At 39.8% G+C, this 18,597-nt stretch overlaps 2 protein-coding genes and 1 long non-coding RNA gene across 5 annotated transcripts; 2 read left to right on the forward strand and 1 right to left on the reverse strand.

Moving 5' to 3' along the window:
- The first annotated feature begins 2 nt into the window (after positions 1–2).
- On the forward strand, positions 3–7,613 carry LOC111253216 (E3 ubiquitin-protein ligase RNF185-like). Of its 2 annotated transcripts, none has more exons than XM_022812329.2 (4): positions 3–2,474; positions 3,851–4,052; positions 4,296–4,411; positions 5,608–7,613. In XM_022812329.2, exons 1-4 carry the CDS (start codon positions 2,244–2,246, stop codon positions 5,674–5,676), a joined length of 618 nt encoding a protein of 205 aa, XP_022668064.1. In that variant the 5' UTR covers positions 3–2,243; the 3' UTR covers positions 5,677–7,613. The 2 variants fall into 2 exon arrangements, with proteins under 2 accessions (XP_022668064.1, XP_022668065.1); XM_022812330.2 differs by having other exon boundaries at positions 7–2,474; positions 4,296–4,402.
- Positions 7,614–9,367: 1,754 nt separating this feature from the next.
- LOC147754788 (uncharacterized) lies at positions 9,368–13,005 on the reverse strand. Its single transcript, XR_015329909.1, has 3 exons — positions 11,903–13,005; positions 10,892–11,046; positions 9,368–10,761 (listed from the first exon to the last, which is right to left on the reverse strand). It is a non-coding gene; the product is annotated as an uncharacterized LOC147754788 (long non-coding RNA).
- Positions 13,006–15,098: 2,093 nt separating this feature from the next.
- On the forward strand, positions 15,099–17,823 carry LOC111253531 (uncharacterized). Of its 2 annotated transcripts, none has more exons than XM_086993758.1 (2): positions 15,099–15,815; positions 16,447–17,823. In XM_086993758.1, exons 1-2 carry the CDS (start codon positions 15,636–15,638, stop codon positions 17,128–17,130), a joined length of 864 nt encoding a protein of 287 aa, XP_086849884.1. In that variant the 5' UTR covers positions 15,099–15,635; the 3' UTR covers positions 17,131–17,823. The 2 variants fall into 2 exon arrangements, with proteins under 2 accessions (XP_086849884.1, XP_022668778.1); XM_022813043.2 differs by having other exon boundaries at positions 15,110–15,815; positions 16,501–17,823.
- The last annotated feature ends 774 nt before the right edge of the window (positions 17,824–18,597 follow it).

An 18,597-nucleotide genomic window follows, 5' to 3' on the forward strand; every position in this document is an offset into this window, starting at 1 on the left:
GTGCAGTATGTTCGTCTAGTTTGTGTTCGATACAACCAGCTGGCAGCCGGAGACGTTACCTATCGCCGTCAGCTAGTAGTGCATTCGCCACAGATTGGTAGACAGGCGCTAGGTGTTAGTGAAAGGAGATAGGGTGGTCTTGTTGTCAGAGCAGGCTTATTAACCCCTTGCCCCTTCCTTCCCCGCCATCGTCAGTAGAATCTCTGTGACGATAACAATGCGAACGTAACATTAACAGCTTAACATATTGTTAACGTTGCAAGGCGCAACGCCACATCACTACTTAGGTTTCCTGTTGTTGTTGTTGATGTTGTTGTCAAGGGAGGATTTTGCCCAGTTTGACTAAGAGGAGTAACCGATTACAGCCTACGGATATCTGTTGATCGCAGCTGCAACCGCACTCGCCGCTTACCCTGATATAGTGATATGATAGTTGCAGGTTTTGTACAAACATTAATCAGGCAGAAGAAGATATACATAGGCACCACCTAAGGTGTTTCAGTGGTGTGGTACAAGGAAGCTAGCCCGTAACCAAGACAATATTCCATTTGCCGTTGGTCGTACCTCCGCTGTACGTACACACAGGCTCTGGTTAGGTGTGACTCGTGTCTAGAGTGATCACAGCCACAGATTCCAATGGCTCGCTCGAATCGCCGTTAACAATCTACAACGCTGATTAGTGTATGGCTGATTCGACGGCAAATTGCGTATTAGGAAATTCGCTGTACATTGGCAGCACATTCCTGCGTGTCTGTAGTCTACGTGTACTTTTTGTGATCATCAGGCTTGTTTTTGTGCGTACTTGTTGTGCTGTGTGCTAAGTATAACCGCGTGAATTTGAACGGCTAAAATTCGACACCGAATCCATTTACGTTACGACCAAAAAGGCTGCCGAAACGGAAAGCTTGCTGTTTTCCTATAGGGACACGACGGCTTCGCTGCTCGAATAAGCAGAATAGTCTCCACAAGCTAAGAACAATATTCAAAAAGTTCATTATATCAACTGCTCCTGTTGGCAAGAGCGCTTCAGGGTCGCCAAATTATACTTTGTTCGGTGCCGTTACACGACATTCGTCGACTGGGCAGTTCCTAACTGAACAGATACTGGTAGCGCCGTCGGCTGCAGCAGCTGAGCTGACGGAGAAATGGCGCATCGTCGCTGCAGCTGCTTTCTGTTAAGTACTTGAAACGTTAAGAGCCAATTCCATTGGAAAGCGATATGGTGGCGTGTCATAACGACATTTTTAGAGATGTCATTGGAACTCGCTAAAAAAGAAAACGAAACTAATGGTCATACGTGTTTATGTAGCGGCACAGTGCGATCATTCGAAAATTGCAGCTAGAATTGTCCTTCTGCACACGTCACATTGCGCTCTTATGGTTTGCAAGGGGGCATACCTGTAATGAATGTGCTTAGATTAACAAAAAAGGGGTTGATTGGCCTAGATGCAAGCGGCGCAGCTATCCTCCGGTATAGTTCTACGTATAGTGACTTCGCATCTGTTCTTATTACGCTCAGCTGACTGCTCTCAGCGTGCTTACTAACCACTTGACTCAAACGAACGACCCTGGGGAAAATTACTGGCTCTACGAGGAAGTCTGTGGAATTCAGAAGTGCCGAATCGTGGGCTGTGGAGGACATCTTTCCTCAATTTCGCCTTATCATAGTGTCATAAACCAGTATTAATAAATTTCCAACGTAATTGCAAGAAATTCCGTAATACAAATTTTTCTAGAGGAACAGCTAAGGTGGTGACTTGTTATTGACTGAGCTTCGCTCTTGCAGACCGACTTGCTCACTCGACTTTATAGGAACAATAACACACTCGTGTGCCTGCGTGTGCGTGTGTGGTCACGCAGTATTTACGACAAAGGAAATTGTTGACGTGACAAGAACCTACAATTCATCGAAGGATAAAGAGTCCATATAGTGGAACGAAGCTACAGCAACAGTAGGATAATTTATCTGGAGAACCAATCGTTCCTATATGTGCAAAAAGTAACAACTGTATGTGGGTGAATAGAATTACTATTATAGTTTTTTACGCCCATTGCAAATACGATTGCGACGACTTGCCATAACATTATTGGAAAACTGGGACAAGGTGTCTTCCATCACGCCAACATACTTGAACTTAAAGACGCTTTCGCATACTATAGTGTAGCGTCTTTTACGTCTCTGTTTGGCTATCTGTCTGGCTGCTTGGAGCCAGCCCTATTCTACAGACGCCAGGAAGTGTTTAATGAACGTGACCATATATTTTTTGACCTCAATCATTTTCCGACGTGTTTCTTCGCTTTTCATTATGGCCAGAACCGCTGATGGGGGCACAGGGAGTAAAGCCGCCGGCGAAGAGTCATTCGATTGTAATATTTGTCTGGACACGGCGCGCGATGCTGTGATCAGTCTTTGCGGCCATCTATTCTGTTGGCCATGTCTTCATCAGTGGCTTGAAATACGGCCGCAGCGTCCGGTAATAATTTTATAACAATAGTATTGATAAATGATTATAATAGTATTGCACGTGGAGAATATAGTAATGTTCAGTGTGGAGTTGACCAGTAAATGTTGCATGACAAATTAAACTTTGGTAACTTTTTTTCCATAGCTAAGATCACAAAAGCTGTGTATTGCTAAGCATTTTATTATCACTCGCCTAAAAAACTGAGACCATCCGATAATATAGCGGAATAAACTAAACGTTGGCGGGAGTTTTGAAATCGGTGTAGCAACAAAATGGAGTCAATATTGATGTTTTAAATGAGTTCCGTTAGAAATTTTCGATCTTAGAGCACGGAGAGGATTGGCAGGGATTGGGAGGGCTAGGTTGCAATAAATCTGGCTGTTGTCTGTGCTAGAAGACAGCGGTTGGAGTGTTACTGAACTGCTTTGATATATAAAATGCGCAGTTTACTTGATGTGACTGCGATATATCTTAAGTAGTAAAACTATTTTTATTTGAACTAAGTAAAAGGTCTCCAATGAACTTTATCTATTTATGCTGTGTAAAATTTAAACAATGCTGCAGGCACACTATAATCGATCCAAAACAATGCAACGTTGTTGTTCTTGTTATTACATTACGGCTTAAATCTTCAACCTGGGCTCTTTATATCATATTAGCGATGCAATTGATTAATAATAATAAATTAAATAATAGAGGTCGGCACTCTTCTAGGATATGTTAGTACATCGTAAGTAAGGTTTCGGTCCGACTACCGAAACCAAAAAATGTATATTTCGGTACAACTAAGAGTATTAGTCGTACCGATAAAATGTTTTAAACTGGAATTAAAAAATACGATACTTCGGAATTTCTACATTTCACCAAACTCATAAACCGGACGGCTTTCACGGGGATGACGCAATATTGATGTATGTGTCTTTATCATGCCGTAATGAATGTCGAGCTTCAAATTTACGTGTAAGCCACGTTTTGTGCTTATCAACAAAGTGAATCATTAGCCAGGGCCCGCTAGAGATGGAAAGTTGAAGCCGATTTGGAAACCTTCTTATAGCTAACTTGCCTATTTTATTATGCTTATTCGTTACCATTGAGTTCGAAGGTCTGTAGTGCTCCGACGAAATGGGCAATGGTATTAAAGTATTATCTTAGTGTTCACGTGAGCCGATTATCAAATGTCGGGTCCTATGTGACGAGAAACAGATGTTAGTTTTCAGGTCCTACAAAATTTACCCCAAAGATTAATTTCGCATGCCTTTTCGAATAATAGCATCGTATTCTAATATTTCTTTCATAATTATTAATTTGCCAGCTGCTTAAGTAATCAGTTACTTATGGCATCGGTTTTTCGTCCCATTTGCTCCTGTTAATTAATTTTGGGACAGGTGTGTCCTGTCTGTAAAGCCGGCATTGGTCGTGACAAGGTAATTCCTATCTATGGGCGTGGCGGATCGAAGGAGGACCCTCGGGATAGGATGCCTCCCCGACCACCCGGACAGCGAACTGAACCGGAAGCTACGTCGCGCGCTGAAGCACACCACTTTGGATTTGGAGATACATCGAACTTGCAAATGAACTTCGGAATTGGTAACCAGTTTTACTAATTCGTAATGTTTTCGTGTTTGATATTTTTGATTATATCTCGATCATCTTTGACGTTTTACCAAATCATTAAAATTGAGCTCTTGTACGACCTTTCTGCAGCTATATATTATTTTAGTTAGTCCCTTACATATGAAGCATAATTAGATCCTTATACGAAGCTAAGCCTAGGTAATAACTTAGTTATTAACTAAGTTATTATGCTCCTGTTTTATTTACCGGTTTTAGGTGGATTTCCCTTTACACTGTTTGCCTCCACGTTCAACTTTAGTGTACCAATGACGGGCGAACGGCAGGCAGGTCCTGTTGGACCTGATTTCCACTCGGCTGAGACGGTAATGATGGTAGGTATGCGAATCTGCTGTATCGTAGGCTAATCTATTCGCTGGTAGTAAAACGACTACGTTAATGAAAATAATTCGAAACAACGCTGCTGGCTTTACAGTAACAAACTGACATGAAATCAAAGCAATTTTGCTTACACTGATTTACATGAGTAAAACGAACGTTATGCTACAAGCATTCTGGCGTTTAAAGCATTTGCCAATTGAGACAAAGTTGTTTCAAATTATTTAAAGCTCTTCTGCTTATGCTAGGAGCTAGATAACGTCAGCGTTATGATATAAACAGAAAGATTTCATCAGCAATCTCGAGAGTATCGAGCGATAATTTCCTGCCCAGTTTATACCGCAACATTTACGATAGGTTCACTTTTCGGTTCGGTATAACTCTCTATAAAAATTTGGAATGTTTTTTGGAACCTTATTTTTTTGGAAATTTGGAACCTATCAAAAGTGTTTTTTTAGGTATGACAGGAATATTTTGATTCCAAATTATTTTTACATTCGTTATATTTCTTGCCATCGATACGCTATGATATTATTGGGTGTGCAAAGAGTTAGGCGATCCGTTGCAGATTGGACTACGTTTGGCGGTTTACAAAATAATCTTTCATGCATTATTTCGCAAATTGAAATTCAGACAACGATATTGCATTGGTTATTCAGAATATTGAGCAACGTTTGAGGTCGTGTCTTTTTTGCTCACATAGACGCCACTATAGTTTATCTGAACTTGAATCAAAATCAGATTGCATAGAAGGCTACTATTGGGACCATCAAAGTGAATCTTGCTCAGAATGGCGTAATTTTTTGAACGTCCTGTATGTGTATGATAAAAAAGAAAGAAGGCATTTTCGTGTATTTTCGCTTAGAAGTATATCGAAGTTAGACCCTTGAACGCTGCTTTTTATACTCATTTTGCTGATATCGTTATTGCTGCATCAATCTGTCATCATCTCTTACTGTTTTCGTCTTGAACTTGTGTTGTCTTGTTTGTTGTTACGTACTTTTGTAATTTGTTTGCTATTCTTATTGTTGTTGTCATCGCAATAAAATCGTAGACTGCCATGGGTCTTTGTTATTTGTGAAAATTGGCAAGAATTACAGTGACTTAATGCTGCCGTCGCTGACGGCTCCTGATGCTGGGAAGTTCCTCGTGTATCATGTCGTTTGCTTTGTTTCGTTGATTTAATATGCAGGACCAGCTCGTGTCGAAGTTGTTCATCTGGCTAGCCTGTATATTCCTGCTGTGGTTGATAGTCGTGTAGCGATTGCAGCGACAGGAAGCATAATTGACTCGAGAAAGCGACGGGCGCTCTGATGAGCATCCGCGGCCGTGACCGGCTGAACATCACGCTGGATTACAGGGATTTACCTAAAGATTTCCGAGTGTCAAGTCACCCAAATTATTACAATTATATGTGGTGTTATTCACGTGTAGTCAAAATCATCAGTGGAAAGGAAGGGTCCTGACTACTTTACCTATTCCTGAAAATGGTGATGATTTTCAGTAGCGTATAGCAGCGAAACGCCCACATACGTAAGATTTGACAACTGCGGAACACGCGTGGACACGTTTTAGTATGTTCTTACTCCCGTTTCCTCTTCCACGCCCTGTGAAGTTAAGTCTCGGGTGGTGTTTTAATAGACTAATTGCGGCCAACGATCAGTCGACGGTAACGAAAAGTCATCGAAGCAGATCTCTCTCATGGCCGATGCCAGTTTCTAGGTCAGCACCAAGCGTAATTATGCCTGCCTTATCATGTTTCAAGATCTGGGAATCAGTAGTGAAAAAAAAACTTCCAAAGCCATTTGATGATGATAATAATAAATGCCTACTCGTTCCTGTGTCAACATCATGATCAACTGCGGTAGCAAAAAGGCTGAGACGCTACCTAAAAAACAGACCTAAATAAATGATTGATTTTAATCTACACAACACAAACCGTTATACACCTAGTTTATACTTCAAGTGGCTATGACGGGAATCGGAGTACGTGATACACCGTTGAACTCATGGAAGTCAAGCCGCGCCAGTAAGACGACACGTGTAGTATCTAAACAGTGTTCTCGTCCGCTTAATCGGTCAGGTAGATATATGGAGTATATTGATGACATAGAAATGTGCAAATAGGATTACCTACAACCAACTGTTGCTTAAAGGAAATGTCTGGTCATAGGGTTACCCATTGTTGTGTGACTATATCACCAGTTTTGATTTTTTCTTTGTAGATATTTGTATTATGGGTAATGTGATATTGCCATATGACATTGTCATTACTGTGAGACTGTGTAGAGATTAGAAATTATGGAAAGATGCCAGTATATTGTGGCAACTGCAGTCGCGCCAGCGAAGTAACGCATTTATAACGACGCATCGCGGTGCTGCTTTCATCTGTGATTTGATCGGCCAATCGGATCATCGATACCCTCCGACACTTGTGTGTATGTTCTATGCGGTGATAATTGCTGAAGACTTGTCATACTAATGGACTGGTGACAGTGATGACATCAAGATTCGAGAAACATTTTGTCGGACGTCTTTAGTCTGGGCGTTGGTGGTGAATCGCATTGGCAAAGTTCGTAATTTTTAGGTCTTTGTTAAGATCAAGCTAGGTTAAGGGCGCTGGTTAATTGATTTCGCCATAGTATGCGACTGAAGAAGAACTCGTTTAAATTCGCGAGCTTGCTTTACTATCAGAAGGGAGAGATCTATATATAAATGTAATTAGAAGCCCACAGGTTAATATATTACGACTGAGTGTAAGGAAAGTGGTAGAGAAATCACGTATGTCTATAATAAATAGGTAGATATAGATAGATAGATGGATGTAGGTAGGCATATATAGATGGCTAGATATAGGTAGATGGATATAGGTAGATATATATAGATAGGTAGATATAGGTAGATATAGATAGATGGATATAGGTAAATATATACAGATAGCTAGATGGGCGGTAGATAGGATCTGATGGTGACCTTGTTATAAGAAGCGAGAAGGGGTATGAAAACTTTTTAAAGGTCGGTGAAGTCTCTTTTTCTGAATTGTATGTCTAGGTACAAATACAAAGCCCGAAACATATCGTTGAATTAATCTATTCTTAAATAACGAGCACACAGCTGTGCAGAACGATGTTGAAATATGCAAAAGCATGAGCTCTTAAAATACATATAAGTAAATAAAAATCTATATTACAAATATTACGTGTGTGTATGTATTGTATATAAACTTGATGGGCGTTCCGGTGATTACAAATGTAAGATATGCATAAAGATGTGAGTAATTCACGGGGGCATAAAAAAACGCATGTAAATTCATTCATTTTATTGAATACGCCGCTGCGTGCAGCATCGATAAACGGAAAATTATCGGGGTGTTGGCTCAATTTATCTTAGATAAAAGTATATACTGGAAAACATGCTTGGAATACTGAACAATCCAATTATAAATGAATGCTCGTTCGTAGAGTCTAGTATAGTACAGAGCTCATTCCATCGGCCACTGTTTGCTAAGGCACTGTTCAAGGAGGGTCGCTTTTCTGTGGTGGAAGTTCAAAATAGACAGTTTAGGAATAGACGTGCAATAATGAAACATGCGGTACGTGAAATAGTGCGAGCCTGGTATTTTCTTAAAGAAATACGCAACTTTCCTTACGAACAAATATATATATATATACATATATATAACTTGTTCACTGGCAATTTGCGTCGAGCAGTTTCACATGAGAAAGATAGTTTCTAGTAATATTAAAGTTCAGACGTATTATTTGTTCCTACGCGGAAAGTAATAGCCCTGCATACTCTTTATCACTATCAAATTTTCGATTATTTGACGACTGATTAAGTGGCAGCGGATTTATGCGACGCCTCGAAAGTTAACTGGTTCATTGGACCGTACGCGCAAATGTGATGTGATCGCGTACGGTACGATTTCTGAATATTGCACAGATTATTGTCAAGAACAAAACTGTAATGACCACATTGGGCTTTTGACACGTACTGAAGTTACAAAACGAAAATATCGAAAAGCACCTTTTTGGATGAAAGATGAGAAATAAAATACGTAAAAAGGTCTAAAAATCGCTACTAAGCATCTTAATTTTGCGTTAAAATAGTAGGGTGCTCTTTTTCCTATAAGCATAAGACGCCCCATAACAGCAGACAAGCAACAGCGATTGATAGCGACTCGTAGAGTCAATTATTAAACAAATAAGGTACCACAAATGAGCTTCTATATTGTCTTCGCAGCATAATAATAAGTCGGTGCCCATTAAGAAAAAAACAGGTCACCAATTTCATTAGGTCAGTCACTAATTTGCATAAAAATAATAATAATCTTCAAGTTCTCACGCTCACTTTCAAGTAATGGTCCGATACGCAACCTACAGGTCAGGTACGTGCTAACCGCAATCTAATATCGAAATTTGTCTTCCAATTTCTACATAGTTTGTATTCAGGATCTTTTACGCATCAGTTTACGAATCAAAAACTGATCCGTAAGATCCAAGTCAATGCCTTTGTTCGAAGTAGCAGCAGTCCAACAATGAATCCAGGCCGGTGAAGTAAGTATAGGATTATTGATGGATCAACAGCTACAGCCTGTGCATAATGCGAAGGTTAAAATTCCCGCTCCATTCAATGTTGGCGGGGTTTGAGAAATAGAGTTTCCGAATCTATGATTATTTTCAACACAGTACTTCAGATTAAAGTGTTCTATTAGATGGAGACATCCTCGATCGGGGGATTGGCAACTACACTTATATGTATATGAAGCTTATATGTATATATATCTACTTAATAAATTCAACCACCCACCCGAATGAATAAATATTAGGACCTGCTACAGGTTTAGTCGGGAAGTTCTATTCAACACCGCAAAACCTGAACAGAATTAGTATAGAAATACTGGATGCTGACTTATCAGTTGTAAGGGATCAGAAACAAGCAAACTGTAGGGATATTATTTGATTCAACAGGAGTGGATTTATTATAGGGAGGACACTCATTATCTTCGCTCACAAAGAGCGACTTCATATCGATTTTACACTACTCTTCACTCTATCGGTTATTTGTCATAGCAGACGCCAACCGAATTGCAAGATGTTGCTGAGCAATTATAATGGCTACCTGCTAAATGCTATTACACTTGGAAGCTTTCAATTTATACATTTCGATTAGTATTTTATGTAGCAAAATACTAGTGCCAGTCGTTATTCAACTCTCTTTCGCCTATCTTTAGTGAAATATGCCAGCAGAACTGTTCCCAGCAAGCTAAGCTTCGGTATGTCCGTGAGTCTTCTATCTGTAGCCGTTGTATTGTAATTGTTAGTATATGCAGCGGGTATTAGCTTGGAAACCTAAACTTTTTCTAGACTTGCGATGCTGCTAATCGTGGTTAGTGTAGCCAGTCGTCGTCAGAACTTAACACTCAGACTATCGGGATCAGATAATGTCGTATGTGGCACACTTCGGGAAGTATCCTGAATGGAGCCCGCTGTCAGCTAGTGGGAAAATTATAGTAGATTGGAGAGATCTCAGACGACAAACGTGCTCGACTAAAGGTTCGAGATGACTTGAGGTTTGCCGAAAGTAAGTAGCGGTTTTTGCAACGATAATCGCGGTGACCTCTTTTGGAGCACTACTGGGAAATTCAATTTATAGGTAACTGTGCATAAAATGATCGTCTTTCTCTATGAGTACGCTAGCTACCAAGGCGTTGTATGTGTGTGATTGCTGCTATTTGTTGATTACTGATTTTGGTAGAACTCTACGAATAATTGTACATGGTGTTGGGAACAAAGTTTTTTTCCTGATTACGAGTAGTTACAATGGATTATCTAGCAAATTGTCTGGCAAATTGATGTCATGGTAGATTTAAAAGCGGAGAAACAGCTGCGAAAACAGCTTCCGTATATTTCGGAAAGGTATTATCTATTTTCTTTGTTCAGGCGATTGGCACTGTATGTTTACTAATGTGGGTGTGTAAACTGCCGCGGTCTGCGACTGACGCACGCTACAGACATTTTCTAATAATGCATAACGACAGGTGTAGTTGCCAGCTTGTACGTTTGCTGGGCGATATTATAAGTTTTTAATCTTGTTACGCTAAACAGTATACTTATACTGTTTTTTTTTTATGATGATTTTTATGATTTTTAGAAATACTTAGCTTACCATAGTTTTAAGAATAAACAACTAAGGAAGATGAAGATCAGTTTGCCATAAGTTAACAGCCTTGTTTTTCCTTGAAACTGCTCTATCTCCACCCTAGGGCAGTCTGTTCCCATATAGGGAAAGAAACCACTTGTTTTTCGCTCAATTATCGCCCTCAAGTTGAGTGATGAAACCGTATCTGCGTGGGTACAGCAAAATATGATGACTACAAAGTTAAACACTCTTAACTTACAGAATACCCGAAAATGCTTCAGTTGTTTCTTTCACGTTAATACAGGCATCATTCATATACGGCATTTCATAATTACCTCAACAAATTCACCCGCTCTGAGGTCGTCGAAAAATCGGTCGGAAAAAAAGTCGTCAACCCGAAATTACTTGTCTATCTCAAAAATGAGTCCCATCAGAGAGCTGAAACTTCTTGCACTTCACGCATCGATGTAATCAACGGGACCCTGCTAACCTGAAACAGCAGTGAAAGATGGAGTTGCAATGATAGCCCTGTAATGAGGATAACACGCAAAGCAACACTGAGCCTACTAGCCTAGAGTCACTTAGGCGAATAATATATTTTACAAGCCTGTAAACATTTTAGGAATAGGTTGCGGTTGCGAAATCAAGCTTAGCATCTACTTCGAACGCCGAAAGTAGATACCACTTTCCATAGTTTTTGTATATTTTTATGGATCTAAAGGGTGGTTACTTGTGCCAATTTAGACCATATCGTGTCGGCTATATGCGAGACCCTGATAGGTCGCATCTGAGCATGTTAACATACTGTGATAAATACTGCCACAATGTTTGCTTACTGGAAAGAAGCCTTCAGACGTTTATCGAGCTCCCAAGAATCGAGCTCAATCATTCTTTTCTCACATACAAACCAGAAGCGAATATAAATGAGCTTAAACTGCTTTAGACTTTCTTTGCATCCATCATTAGGAGAATATATCAGATTTGGGATAAAGAAAGTGAAGAAAATCAAACTACTTGCCCATCCGTGAACTTTTCGCGCGATTTTTTAAGAGGAAATTGCAACATTTGCACTTTCTATTCGGATTTCGAGTGGACGGAAAACCTGCTCACAAACTCGCAGGAAACGCATCCGCACATTCATTCGAGTTCTTACAGCGGATGGTGCTGGATATATTCCTAAGTCATGCGAGTGCCAAATTAGCATGTCAGTCACTAGCGCATATCTAGGCTCTACAATGGTTTTTTTTTCTTTGTCAGCTCTATGCTGTACGAAAACTTCGTTTTTACTTGCACATCTATACATGTATATGACTGGCACACATGTACATATTGCCTGCTGTACATACGAGCCTGTCAGATGACGAATGGGGGTTCCGTAACTTCCGTTTGGTCTAACTAGAAGAGAGGCCCTTGTGACTTGATTGATCGAGGTAGTGGTTGAAAAGGTTGAGCTGACAAGCTGGGTCAACGTGGGTCAATGAGCTGAAAGAGTAAGACGAAAAGACAATCTGCTTCTCTGTACTTTCAAATCTAAGTAAACTGCTGTAAAATAGATATTGATAGACTCGGTTGTATAGTGAGTCGGCGTGCATCAACAAATTAGCCCATCGAACGACTAACATGTCATCGCAATCGCCATTTTCTGTCAAGTAATCGTCCTCGCTTGGGCGAAATGTAACTAGCCAGTCATATACTTCAGGATACGTATAAAAGTTATTGAACATCTTTGTTGCGATTGTCCAGTTTGTTGTCATCGTCGGACACGCAGGTATGCTGAGTCGAAGAATTAGGATCGGTGGAATATAACAGCTTTCATTAAACTGGCAATTTTGAGACTTGTATTTTGTCGCTCATATGATGCTATTACCAATACATCGGAGATCATGTTCTACACAGACGGATATCAACAAAACATAGATATGTGCTAAATGACAATTTTATCTGCTTTTCTTCTGCCTTCTATGAAATTCGTTGTTCTTTCTATAATTTGCATATTCCGTAGCATGCGACTTTAATTACATCGACAGATCCATTGGTCCATAGTCGCTTACCATAGTAGACAGTGTTTTGCGGAAGGGTAAACGCGGCAACATTTGAAATTGTTTGTTCCTATTGGCATTTTCAAGCTTCAACTATATGCTAAATTGTAGTCAGTAGGTACATACGCATCATTTCAATTTAGCGACAGACAGTATCAGTCATCGAAAGAGATAAATATCGAAATGGTGTGTAAAGTTGAGAAATTGAGGAACACCTCTATTTTATAGCGACGATACTTGTGCACCAATAGTGCGTCATAGCGTTGCTACATAGGCCCCCCAAAAGGAAATATATATATATATATATATATATATATCTGTAATTCCTTCGTAATCTAATGAAAATTGCCATACTTATATGTATTAATATTATGTGTATGTATACATGTATGTATACTCACACTTATATGTAGAATGGTATAAATTCATCATTAAGCAATAAAATAATAAAAAGCAAACCTAATATGCTAAAGCATTGGCTCGGCGAGATATAAAACTAAAAATTCGGCTTCACACTTCCCATACAGTTCCACAAATTTGTCAGTCTTTCGGCCTAAGCTCGCTAAGGATGTTGGCCATGTTTTGTGATTAACATTAGGAAGTAACGAGTAATCGAATGGTTACTAACGGGGTACATATCTTAGTTAGCGATGATATCAGTTAGTAAAATTAGAACAAGTTCTCTTTCTGAAACTTACGTAATGCTCTTCAATACACACTTCGGTGCAGAGCCATGTGTGCATCAATAGCGCACGCAGAGTACCATAGAGAAGCGTTAAATTTCTGCTATCATTGATACTACTAATATGAGAACAAGTTTATACTCGTCTAAAAAGTACTTAAATGAAATATGGGGTTCGTGCTTCGAGGTTAGCTTTAGTTTATCGCCGTCACTAATTTTAACCGTTCAACCGCTCAACAAAAAAATAATTAACGAAATGTTTTTCCATCCTTCGCCTGTTAAACAGAGAAAATCGCATAAACATTTGTCAATCTATCAAGTTTCTTAGACCCCGTTCTTGAATCCTGCCTGGATATAGTGTACCCGTGAGAAAGAAGGGAATTTAAGCAAATATCGGACAAACAATTACCTCATGTTTCTATATGAAAATCTACAGTCGCCTCTTCAAGTGTTAATGCCGAGAACAAGTAATATGGTTGCTTATCATTTCCACGTTGGGAAGATTAGTTGCGTGTTTGTTATGCTTATTATACGGTAGCAGCTGGATTCAGGGAACCCTTGCCGCCATCAGTGTTTCTAACCTTGAAAAGCTAACAAACTTCCTCAATATGCTCCGAAATCATATAATTCTACCGAGATGCTTCTACTTGTCTATACCTATTTCATAGAAAAAGTACATCATCCAGTACCAGGAAACTGTAATGGGTACGAACGGGTTCCGGCCCACGAATGGCAATAACAAGTTGCCGAATCAATATGCGAGACCGTGATTTACAAGTAAAAATATGTACGCGTATGTTAAATGTTGGCATCTTTGGGGAAAAACGCGCATGTTCTTATCCGATATTTCAATATATTTTTTAACGGGTTCTAACTCACATTACTTAAAGCCCACAAGTTAATTTATGACTTTAACTGGATGAAGCATAAAACATATTTAACACGGGACCGTAGAAAACGTGCCAGAAAAACGCGGCGACCTGTAGTCTGCGGGCTGGGACGCCATTAAAATCACTGATGCAATGGCGAAACTACCCAGTTGTGTACCTATGCATCAAAACACCTGTATACTTTATGCCCGTCATGCCGAGCCTCACTGGGACAAAAGAATTCACATATTCAAAGAAGCGATTGCCTCGTTTGGAGGCAGCCAGAAACATCTTGAGGAACAACGAAGAGCATAAAAGGCATAAGGGAAATGACGAGTTGCGGAAGCTGAGGGCACGTATGTCACGTGCGGGTAAAATATGCTGGGTCATAAGTTTCGAACGATGTAACAAAACAGACGACTTCGACTACTGATCGCAGGTTCCTCGCCATGTCGGTGTTACTACTTCCGGAAAAATATCCAGATTCATATTTCTAGTTAAGATGTGATAAATTTAGAATAGGTCAGCCCTGCCGAACGTGTCAGAACTTATAGACATGACCAAATGTACGAAGGGATCGAAAATAACGAATGGTAAAGGGGGTTGCAATATGCACCGAGGGGAGCTTAGATATGCTGAACAATTGGAACATGACGAATGCATTTATGCTGTCTATAAACAATGTCAAAAAGGCCTTTTTCGAAACGATACTACATTGTGGAGCATACTACGCGGTGGCATGCAGCGAAAATTCACCTAGAAAAAGAAAAGTGTAGTGATATTTTATTCAACTCTGCATCTGACCAACGAAAACACTACAGAACCGTACCGTCGCTGGATGGTTGTACGACCATGTTGAAAAAGCAAGGAGAATGAAAATATAAACGTCAATATTAAATATCTTATTCCAGCACTGGCGACAATAACAACATATGATTTTTCTTGCGTCAATAGTGAAATGCATAACTCGGCTAGTATCCGATGTATGCTACAATGCACAGGTTGCACTTGTTATGCATAGTCGCACCCGTGACCTATCGGTAAGTTATGACGATGAGGCCGACTACGACATAGGTGACCTCCAGGATGGTCCTGGAGTTGTACGTCACGCGCAACGGCGACGTTCGTGCAAAAGTTGTACCGGCTGCTAGTGTCTTTTGTCCTCAGTGCTTATGTCGTGCGGTTCAATATCATCAAGGATGTATATTTATATATCCATACAGATGAACGCCGATTAGGCTACGATATGTAATAGTCAGGAACTAAAGAAAAAGGAAGCTCTTTGAGAGACGTAACAACCTACGTTCAGTTCATCTCCGACCAACGATGTGTGTGCATGTGAGCACATGAATTCCCATATTTATGGCAGGCGCCGTGAATCACAACTAACGAGTGCTCCTTCAGTCGCTTGTTTATGTGCGCGCTCACGTAAGTGACACTTTGAACAAAATACGTTGGAAGTGAGATACGACCAAATATTGCTCACACTATGGGTGGTCTTCGGGAGTTTTGGACAAAATGGAAACTACCGTGGTGTAGTCCACGCCGGCCACAAACCCGATTTCCTAAACTCAGTTCTGTAGATAAAGTCGCATTCAGAAAAGCTTTCGACGCTTCTCGATCGGATATCTGCTATCTATTTGCTAACCACTGGAAACATCCTAACTTGGTAGGTAATCTTCATGTATATATAATAGGAGAAAGGAAAAATAATCGATCCTTCTAATCTTTAATTGGTAGAAGATAACATTTCGCACAATGTACACTCCGCTGTTCGCCCGTCATGCTCTGTGCTTCGACATGATGATAAAGCCTCAATTAATATACAAATAATTTTCTTTGATGTTATATTCACCGGTATTATAGAAAAACTACTTATCTATTGTATTGGAAGCACTAATTATTTCTATATTCGTTAAATCACTTTCGGTAAGATAATGTAGGTGTTACGTGTCGATGAGCGGAAAGTTTGGGTAGGTGTGTCTTACTAAATGCTTTATTATAAGGACCTGGTATATATTAGTAAGAACGGCCAGGTTTCGTTATTATTATCAAGATTAGATGATCTGTATGCAATATTAACAGATATGTTTGGACAGTTGCTCGTGGGAGATGCCATTAAGATTCGAATATAGGACACAGTAGCCCATATGTCTTAATTGTCCAGAGTGGTCAAGACAAACTGTCTTCAGCTACCAAACATTTGTGAGTTTGAATGGCTCATTCGATTTCTTCGGCACTCTGCGGGTGCCTAGATATATCTGAGTCTAACCTGTAACTGTAGCCGTACCTTTTTTCAGGCGTTTACTTACTACATTCTAATTGAGCCTACATACGCGTATGTATGTTTGCAGAAGAAGTATATCATGTGGTTCTACAACTCGATAATGGGCGATCGCGGCTTCGGAATTGGGTGTAAGGTTCCCGACCAATGTGAAAGTCGTGTGAAACTAGTGGAACTATTCAGCCAGATGTGGCAAGTCGTCGATATTCCTGAAACGGTCATTTACGCTTTTGACCTATTCTTTAATAAAATTGAGTATTGCTTGGCAAATGGTTGGTACCAGGGCCTTTCATGGAGGACGGATGAAATCGTCGTCATTTTAACCAAAAACAATGTTCGATACGTATTAGAATTAAACACTGCCATTGACATTCCAGTGAGCTGGAGAGATTCTCCATCAGCGATGACAGTATGTATTGATAATGGTCGGTACTATGATACAATTCCCGTCGAAGTGCAGGAACACATACATTTTGTCAACGGGACGTTTGCGTTGAGACTTAATGGCAGACGCGGGCTAAGGAAAGAAATCACCTCAACTAACTACTGGAACTCAGAATCACCGCGCGAACCTATTGAAGTTCACGGGTTAGATGTTACTCTCAGCATGAGATGGAAAGGACCACACGTAGATATCGAGACTTTTGTTGACGATGTCCGTCTCCATAATCTACCATATGGAACCCTTCCATTCCAATGATTTCGGAATGTTGAAACGGTCGCAGTAGACGATTTTTGCGATATAAAGCTTCAGATAACCGCAATCGAGAGTAGCTGTTGTTGAAACAATACAGCGACATGTTTTTCTAGTCGCACCAAATCTTCTAGATAAAAACGACGACAAAGGGGTGCAAGGAAACATAGTCCGGCGCATACAGTTGTAATTATCGCCATTTATTTTTACTACATACTTCACGTACAGGTACATATAACTCTGTAGGGCGCCAAATAGAATAATAGAGTAATGGCAGAAACAGACAATCGCGGTAAATACCATGTAATAATGCAATATATATATGTTAGAGGACAACTTTTGGAGTAAACTTAATAAATTCATAGGTAGAATCTTTATTTTTGATGGCTGCGCGATTCGTGCAAGGCGCATCTGTTTTAAAATTATTAAAAAAAAAAAAAGATTAAATCGGGTCTGACTTAATCTTTCCTAGTCAACATGATTGTATTGTGAAGAACGACCGCATCGAAAGAAATTTATCTTTCGCCTTTTTTTACATAGGTAGTTTGTCTTGTTGTTTATTGTTCAATAAAGAGTTTTTCTAGTGTGCAACAACAGAAGAGCAGACAACTGTTGAATAATAATTATTCTAAACGAAAGCTTTTTAGACCTGGATTATTGCTGAATATTGAATAAAGAAATAATATTTGTACTTCTCAATGGATCATTCAAAATTAGCGGCAGGTCTGTGGATTGTCGCAAGTACGCCCATTTCGCTACCCCGGTCAGGAATATTATCTCTAATTTTCTAGCTCAGGTTGAAAAGCGTAGCCGTATTATCTAATTAGCTTATTGTATTTACGATAATTTCGAGTGCCGCGGCCGCGTCTGCGTTTCCGACTATAGTCCTTTCTATTATGTTTTTAATTCAGCTGTCTGCACGGTCAATTCAATAGAACAGTCTCCAGCTATAAGAAGCCGAGGTTGAGCGTTCCAACCCGCCATCAGCATAACGGGTTTAAATTTAATTACCCCTTTATAATTATTTCGCTACAGTTATGTCGTCACGTGTTTCCTTATCGTGCCAATAACAAACGAGCCATTTCATGGCCAGACTACAGATGACGACAACTGTCTGATAAGTGGATGCATGATTTCTTCTCAATTCATCATAGCAAATGACTTGAAAACTCTAGTACATCTTATAGATGTTCTTGTCGTATAGTGAGATCCGTGCTCGCACGTTCGTAAACGTCACTTGCATTGTCCTTTCCGTATGTTTACAACTCGAAACAAAATCAAGAATCCTAACGATAGCCTTTTCAAAGAATCGGCAATGAATGACAACGGCTTGAAAGAGAGGAGGGAAATAAGGAGTCTGTGAATTTAATTTTTTCTGACACTGTAGCCTCTTGTTTTTCATCCATTTTAATGTTCTCTGTGAGGAGCTTTCCTGTTTCACTACTCATTATGATATTTTCATTGAGAAACAAC

The sequence above is a fragment of the Varroa destructor genome, unplaced genomic scaffold (assembly GCF_002443255.2).
Source record: "Varroa destructor unplaced genomic scaffold, Vdes_3.0 BEIS01000006.1, whole genome shotgun sequence".
Taxonomy (NCBI): Eukaryota; Metazoa; Arthropoda; class Arachnida; order Mesostigmata; family Varroidae; genus Varroa; species Varroa destructor.